Below are 7,989 nucleotides of genomic sequence, written 5' to 3'. Positions count from 1 at the left end.
AAAGTGACATTTGTTTTACCAAATTAAAATCTTAAGAACAGGAATAAAGCAAATGGATTGCAGCTTTATTTTGGAAATAATCAAAAATTGAGGCCATTCCAAATTGCAAGTGTGTTTGATATCAGCTCGTCTTTCCTTTAAAGCCAGAGAGAGGGAAACAGAAAGAATGAAAGAAGTTGTGGAGATGAGCAGAAAGACAATTTATTTTATTTCAATCTGTCACCACTGCCAGTTAATCAGTGAAATTTACTCTAAAATACACTCCCAACACCATTGATACATGAAGTCGTTCCTGTTCCAAAAAATATGGTACTTTCAGCTAATAGCACAATATGACATTTCATCTCAGTACATAATGTTTTATTTATATTCCAGTGACAGTGGTTAAAATGAAGAACTTTAAATGTACAGAAGTGGGAATGGTAGTTCTGGAGTTGGCTGCAACCTGGAAATCAAAAGAAAAAACATATTGAGCACATGCATCTAAACAACGATCCAAGCTTTATTCAGCCACAGATAGTCTCACATTATAGAATCAAAGACTGATACAGCACAGAAGGAGGCCATTCACCCCATTATGGCTCTGATGACTCTTTGATACAGCTATTTAATTAGTCCCACTCCCCTGTTCATTCCCCATAGCCCTGTAAATATTTTCCCCTTAAGTATTTATCCCTTGAAAGTTACTGTTCAATTTGATTCCACCACCCTCTCAGGCAGTGCATTCCAGATCATAACTCGCTGTGTTTAAAAAAAAAGTTTCCTCATGTTGCCTCTGGTTCTTTTGCCAATCACCTAAAGTGTGGTGCCCAGAATTGAACACAATACCCCAGCTGAGGCCTAACCAGTGTTTTATAAAGGTTTACATAACTTTCCTGCCTTTATTAATAAAGCCAAGGATCTTGCATGCTTTTTAACAGCCTTCTCAACTTGTCCTGCCAGCTCCAAAGATTTGTGTACACACCCCCAGGTCTCTCTGTTCCTATACCCCCTTGTAAAATTGTACCACTTAATTTGTATCACCTCTCCTCATCCTTCCTACCAAAATGTTGGCATCAAGATAAAAGTCAAGAATGAATGAAGACCATTTGGCCCATGATGCTCATCCCTCCAGTACCCTACAACTCAGTTAGTCTCTAACTGCATTTTGAACGTCCCACCAATCACCTTGCACGGCAGACTATTCCAAACATTTATCACTTAGTAAAGTTTCGCACTGGTTTCTCCCTAATTCTATCCATTTCCCACATTCTTTTTCACTCATTTTAATTTATGTTCTCCAGTCTGACTTTCCTGATTGAATTTGAAGTGATATTCAGGGACTTCCAAAATTACACTGAGATAATCACAAATGAACACTTAACAGAGAAAGTTAATTGATTTACTTTAACTAGATTAATATCTCCATTAAACCAGCAGATTGGAAAGTCAGATGGACATGTTAAGTGTTCATATATTAGTGACCCAGAACATAATTTCAAGGCCTGGGTTTATCTTTATCCCACTTAATATTTGAAGTGGAGGCTACTGTATTAAAATTAGCCAGCCTCAAGTGAGACTAGAGATTAGAATTTTCTTTTAATCTCTGTCTATTGTATGCTCACAGGTTTGTTGAGTTGTGAGTGGCTTAGCCAGTCATGTGATGTTCACAACACTCAAATCCCCAGCCAGTTGGGTTCAGGGGATCCACGATGAGGCAGGTGGTTATGAGCCTGCCTGGTGGATGAATGGGTAATGTGTAGTGTGACTGTTAAACCTTTGCTAATAAACCAACTAGTTCTTAATAGCAATGTGTTGCTATGAATGCTTAAGCAAAGAACCCATGAAGCAAATACATTACACCGTCCATTAAAAGAAAAAGGCCAGACAAATATCTGGAAACAAGAACGATGGTTATCAGAACTGGTATACAGAGTAACAAACACTGTATTTGGACACTGGGTTCATCTTGAAACCATGGATTCATCCAGTCAGAATGAAACTATCACGTAACTCACCTTCCATTTCCCACTATAAAATTGGGAAGATTTAGTATGACCTGAGCCCGGAGCTCTTTAAATACTGATGTTGCAAACTCAGCTCCTGGACTTCACCTCCCCACAGTAGTGGTGGCACAGAAAGTAACAAACATGGCCAAGGCTAGCCTGACTGACTGAAGCTGTCGTGTTTCCTCAATACTAGTCATGTGGTGATACGGTAACTCTCTTATCAAAATGAAGTCTGGGAGGGAGAAGGCAGGGGTGTACTTTTAACATTCACCGAATGAATTTTTCTAGCTCAGCCAGGGCACTAGATGGCGCCACTTCACAGCAGCATAGTCTCCTCCAGTTTGAGCAAAAAATCATCTTGACCATTCGACCTTTCATCAGCTAGTAATTGGTTAATACTGAGGCTAACTGCCAAGATTGACAGTTCAGACAGTAACATCCGTTTTGGACAAAGGAAGAACTATTCCGGAGGAAACAGCAGAGGGCTACATTAAAAGCATTTAAAACATCCAAGTTAAAATAACCAAACCAACAGTGTGATTTTGTAGATGGGACTATCTCATATACACACATGCAGACAGTGCTAATTCAAATCCTCACCAGTTCTCCTCACTCCAGTGAGTATCCCGGGATTCCATTAAGTGGAATGTGTAGGCATGTCGCGATTTATCTGACGTGTTTAAAGCACTTTTGTGCACAACTTCTCCGTGAATGAGGACAAGCCCACCTGTGTACAACAAATCATCTAGTAATTGGTGTGTCTCAGTTACACTTACACAAAGATCTTAACTTATTCAAATTAACATTCAGGTTAAGCTCAATTTTCTTTCATTCATTCATTTCTGTACTTCCATTGCAACACGGTTAAAACTACAGCCTTACTGCCTCCAGTGGCAGTACTGGACACTATGCTACCATTTTGTTGGTGCCCACCTCTATAGGCTGACAATGCAGGTTTTCATATTGCAGGCTTCTATGTGTCTTCCTAACATTGGGCCAAATCAGCAACCACAAAGTTGTGGTATCTTCATTACGACATCATAAAAAACACACACAAGATGGCGCTACAGGAACATGTCAGGTGACCTTGTCACCTGATGCTTTTATTGTATTTACATGAGCTGTTGCATTACCCCAGTAGTCCACTAGGTGGAGCTCTATATTACAAAAGTCACAAATGCTATTTGGAAACTGCCCCTCAGTTGTAAATGTAGAAAATTCGAAACTCCGGCTCACACGTTGTGGAAGTGCCAGGATTTTAGGATTTTTTCCCCCCATTTATTCATTCACGGGATGTGGGCGTCGCATTTATTGCCCATCCCCAATTGCCCTTGAGAAGGTGGTGGTGGTGAGCCGCCGCTTTGAACCGCTGCAGTCCATGTGGTGAACATTCTCCCACATTGTCGCAGTGGTTTAGTACAACTGAGTGGCTTGCTGGGCCATTTCAGAGGGCAGTTAAGAGTCTATTGCTGTCAGCCAGACCGAGTAAGGATGGCAGGTGAACCAGTTGGGTTTTTCCAACAATCTGGTAGTTTCATGGTCACCATTACTGATACTTGCTTTTTTTTTAAAGTACATTATTTTAATTCCATTTAAATTTATTTAATTAACTGAATTTAAATTCCCCTAGCTGCCATGGCGGGATTTGAACTCGTGTCCCCGGATTATTAGTCCAGGCCTCTGGATTACTAGCGCAACATAGAAACATAGAAAATAGGTGCAGGAGGCCCTGTACAACTGTAGCAACACCTCCCTGCCCCTGTACTCAAATCCCCTCGCTATGAAGGCCAACATGCCATTTGCTTTCTTAACCACCTGCTGTACCTGCATGCCAACCTTCAATGACTGATGTACCATGACACCCAGGTCTCATTGCACCTCCCCTTTTCCTAATCTGTCACCATTCAGATAATAGTCTGTCTCTCTGTTTTTACCACCAAAGTGGATAACCTCACATTTATCCACATTATACTTCATCTGCCATGCATTTGCCCATTCACCTAACCTATCCAAGTCACTCTGCAGCCTCATAGCATCCTCCTTGCAGCTCACACTGCCACCCAACATAGTGTCATCCGCAAATTTTGGAGATACTACATTTAATCCCCTTCAAATCATTAATGTACAATGTAAACAGCTGGGCCTCAGCACAGAATCTTGCGATACCCCACTAGTCACTGCCTGCCATTCTGAAAAGTACCTATTTACTCCTACTCTTTGCTTCCTGTCTGACAACCAGTTCTCAATCCATGTCAGCACAACACCCCCAATCCCATGTGCTTTAACTTTGCACATTAATCTCTTGTGTGGGACCTTGTCGAAAGCCTTCTGAAAGTCCAAATATACCACATCAACTGGTTCTCCCTTGTCCACTCTACTGGAATTTTTTGAGGATGTTTCCAGAAGATTTGTCAAGCATGATTTCCCTTTCACAAATCCATGCTGACTTGGACCTATCATGTCACCTCTTTCCAAATGCGCTGCTATGACATCCTTAATAATTGATTCCATCATTTTACCCACTACTGATGTCAGGCTGACCGGTCTATAATTCCCTGTTTTCTCTCTCCCTCCTTTTTTAAAAAGTGGGGTTACATTGGCTACCCTCCACTCGATAGGAACTGATCCAGAGTCTATGGAATGTTGGAAAATGACTGTCAATGCATTCGCTATTTCCAAGGCCACCTCCTTAAGTACTCTGGGATGCAGTCCATCAGGCCCTGGGGATTTATCGGCCTTCAATCCCATCAATTTCCCCAACACAATTTCCCGACTAATAAGGATTTCCCTCAGTTCCTCCTTCTTACTAGACCCTCTGACCCCTTTTATATCCGGAAGGTTGTTTGCGTCCTCCTTAGTGAATACCGAACCAAAGTACTTGTTCAATTGGTCTGCCATTTCTTTGTTCCCCATTATGACTTGCCCTGATTCTGACTGCAGGGGACCTACGTTTGTCTTTACTAACCTCTTTCTCTTTACATATCTATAGAAACTTTTGCAGTCCGTCTTAATGTTCCCTGCAAGCTTAATCTCGTACTCTATTTTCCCTGCCCTAATCAAACCCTTTGTCCTCCTCTGCTGAGTTCTAAATTTCTCCCAGTCCCCAGGTTCACTGCTATTTCTGGCCAATTTGTATGCCACTTCCTTGGCTTTAATGCTATCCCTGATTTCCCTTGATAGCCACGGTTGAGCCACCTTCCCTTTTTTATTTTTACACCAGACAGGGATGTACAATTGATCACTGATACTTTCATCAGCCTTTTGATTCCGAATCCCAAAACGATAGCTTTCAGCAATTTCTAATGGTTTGGGGTTATAGTGCTGCTCCAGCTTCGTTAAAATCTCTTTAAGTACTGTGTCCTTTGGCTTGTCAGGCACAAGCAGATTTACAAGGGTGTCATATAATGCCAGACCTGCCTCCGATAAGAAGATCGCTCTCTTACAATGCGGTTCTGGACTGCATTGTCTGGAACTTCGATTATGTTATTTGCAATGAAATACATTTCTAGCCGATCCACATACGCTTTAAAACATTTCCGGTCGTGTCTATATTCCCCCAAATGTCCCAATACACCTGTCATTTTAATCTCTAGCTGTTCACACCGTGTGCTGTATTTTACCTCGGATTTTGTAGCTTTTTTCCAAAGACAGAAACTTCCAAAGTCTCTCTGTCCGATAACCACTATGCTACCGTGCCCGATGTAAAACACTTACGGCAGCTCAATGTTAAATAAAATGACACAACTCGGCACTCACATCAGGCAGACTGAAGGATCAGCCCACTGTTGGAATCCACAGTTTATGGGGCGTCAATCATTTACCTGACAAAATACTCAGCTGGCCTGCTATGCTGAAACTGCTTTTAACCAGTTCTCGGGTAGTGCTGAAGTGCAATGGGCTCAGGTTCCAATTTATGCTTCACTTCCTTCCAAATGAGAAGGGACTGGCCTAGTCATGCTGCTTCCCCTCGGAGTTCCCTCCTCCCCGCATCTGCACACCCTCCGTGCAGGCAGGGAATCTTGGGTGTCGGATCATGTCCTGCTACAGAATGGAGCATTACATTACAGCTCCAGCACCCTACCCAAGGACAGATATTCTGAAGTAATTCATTTTAGACAGGGCCACCGATTTACAATGCTGACGCAGGGTCATCGACCTGAAACGTTAACTCTGTTTCTCTCTCCACGGATGCTGCCTGACCCCTGCTGAGTATTTCCAGCATTTTCTGATTTATTACTGATTTACAATGACTGATTAAAGTTAAATCTATGTGTGTTGGACGAGAATCCAGAATTTTTAACCAGTGTTTTGGACATCACATTTAACAACAACTTGTATTTATATAGCGCCTTTAACATAGTGAAACGTTCCAAGGCGCTTCACAGAGTATTACGAGATTTAAAAGATTTGACACCGAGCCGCATAAGTAGAAATTAGCGCAGGTGACCAAAAGCTTGGTCAAAGAGGTAGGTTTTAAGAAGCGTCTTGAAGGAGGAAAGAGAGGTAGAGAGGTTTAGGCAGGGAGTGCCAGAGCTTGGGGCCTAGGCAACAGAAGGCACAGCCACCAATGGTTGAGCGATTATAATCAAGGATGCTCAAGAGGGCAGAGTTAGAGGAGCGCAGACATCTCGGGCTGGTTGTGGGGCTGGAGGAGATTAGAGAGATAGGGAGAGGCGATTTCTGCAATCCTTTTGTTTTTCAGTGAAAACCAAAACCCAGTGTCCTTGACTATAGACCAAATAATACCAAAAATAACAGAAGTTCGGCAGTGAATTCAATGCAGTAAATTAATTTCATGGCTCTGTTGATGTTCACAAGTATTTTTAACATCATCAGAGGCACTCTAATGTATTACTTGTAATGAGCTGCTGTTCCCCAATATTCTCTAGTCACAGTTTGCATCAGTAACTCTGACCCACACTACAATATATTGAGATAATATATAATACAAAACACAACAGTCAACCTTCATTAACCAGCCCAGCCCAGCCCAATACAAAGTGCATCTAACCTTTCTTAACTGGAACAGGGATAAATGCATCATCTGGATAATCACGTTCCTTTCCGATAAATTTGGTCAGAGGATACTCTCCTTTTGGGGTGCGTAACATCCTCCGTGTAATACCAGCTGCCAGTCAGAAAAAAGTTTACTGAACGAAGAGCATTGTACAATCATAGAATCATAAATAAGTACAGCACAGAAGGCAGCCATTTGGCCCATCAAATCTGTGCTGACTCCTTCAGAGAACAATCTAGTTAGTCCCATTCCCGCTCGCCCTTTCCCCATATCCCTGCAATTTTTTCTCCTACAAGTATTTATCCAATTCCCTTTTGAAGTCCACTATTGAATCTCTATCCACCGCCCTATCAGGGGGTGCATTCCAAATCCTAACCCCACTCGTTGCGTAAAAAAGTTTTTCCTTACGTCGCCTCTGGTTGTTTTGCCAATCACCTTAGATCTGTGCACTCTGGTTATCGACCCTTCAGCCATTGGAAACAGTTTCTCTTTACTTACTCTATCTAAACTCTCATTATTTTAAACACTCGATCAAATCTCCTCTTGGCCTTCTCTGCTCTAAGGAGAACAACCCCAGATTTTCCAATCTAACCACGTAACTGTAATCCCTCATCCCTGGAACCATTCTAGTAAATCTTTTCTGTACCTTCTCCAAAACCTTTACGTTCTTCCTAAAGTGTGGTATCCAGAATTGGACACAATACTCTAGCTGGGGCCGAACTAGTGTCTTATATAGGTTTAACACAACTTCCTGGCTATTGTACTCCATGCCTCTATTTGTAAAGCCCAAGATCCCGTATGCTTCATAAACTGCCCTGGCACCTTCAAAGATTTGTGCACAAGCAACCTCAGGTCTCTCTGTTCTTGCATCCACTTTTAAAATTCTACCATTTAGTATGATCTCTCCTCATTGTTCCTACCAAAATGGAGCACCTCACACTTCTCACTGGGCATGAACAGACTTTATACAGTGTCTTGTATTTT

General features: G+C 42.0%; 1 protein-coding gene across 3 annotated transcripts in view; it reads right to left on the bottom strand.

Annotated features, from left to right (window-relative positions):
- Positions 1-176: 176 nt before the first annotated feature.
- Positions 177-7,989, bottom strand: part of phyhd1 (phytanoyl-CoA dioxygenase domain containing 1) — a 37,328-nt gene continuing 29,515 nt past the window's right edge. For all 3 annotated transcript variants that reach the window (XM_070863834.1, XM_070863835.1, XM_070863836.1), the window contains 3 exons: positions 7,000-7,116; positions 2,589-2,715; positions 177-445 (listed from right to left, as the gene is read on the bottom strand). In XM_070863834.1, the coding sequence (XP_070719935.1) occupies positions 400-445; positions 2,589-2,715; positions 7,000-7,116 (290 nt within the window). In that variant the 3' untranslated portion in view covers positions 177-399. The remainder of the gene's footprint in view (positions 446-2,588; positions 2,716-6,999; positions 7,117-7,989) is intronic.

Source organism: Pristiophorus japonicus, chromosome 20 (assembly GCF_044704955.1).
Source record: "Pristiophorus japonicus isolate sPriJap1 chromosome 20, sPriJap1.hap1, whole genome shotgun sequence".
Classification (NCBI taxonomy): Eukaryota; Metazoa; Chordata; class Chondrichthyes; family Pristiophoridae; genus Pristiophorus; species Pristiophorus japonicus.
Note: the sequence above shows the minus strand (reverse complement) of the source record. Positions and strands in the feature narration are given on the sequence as shown.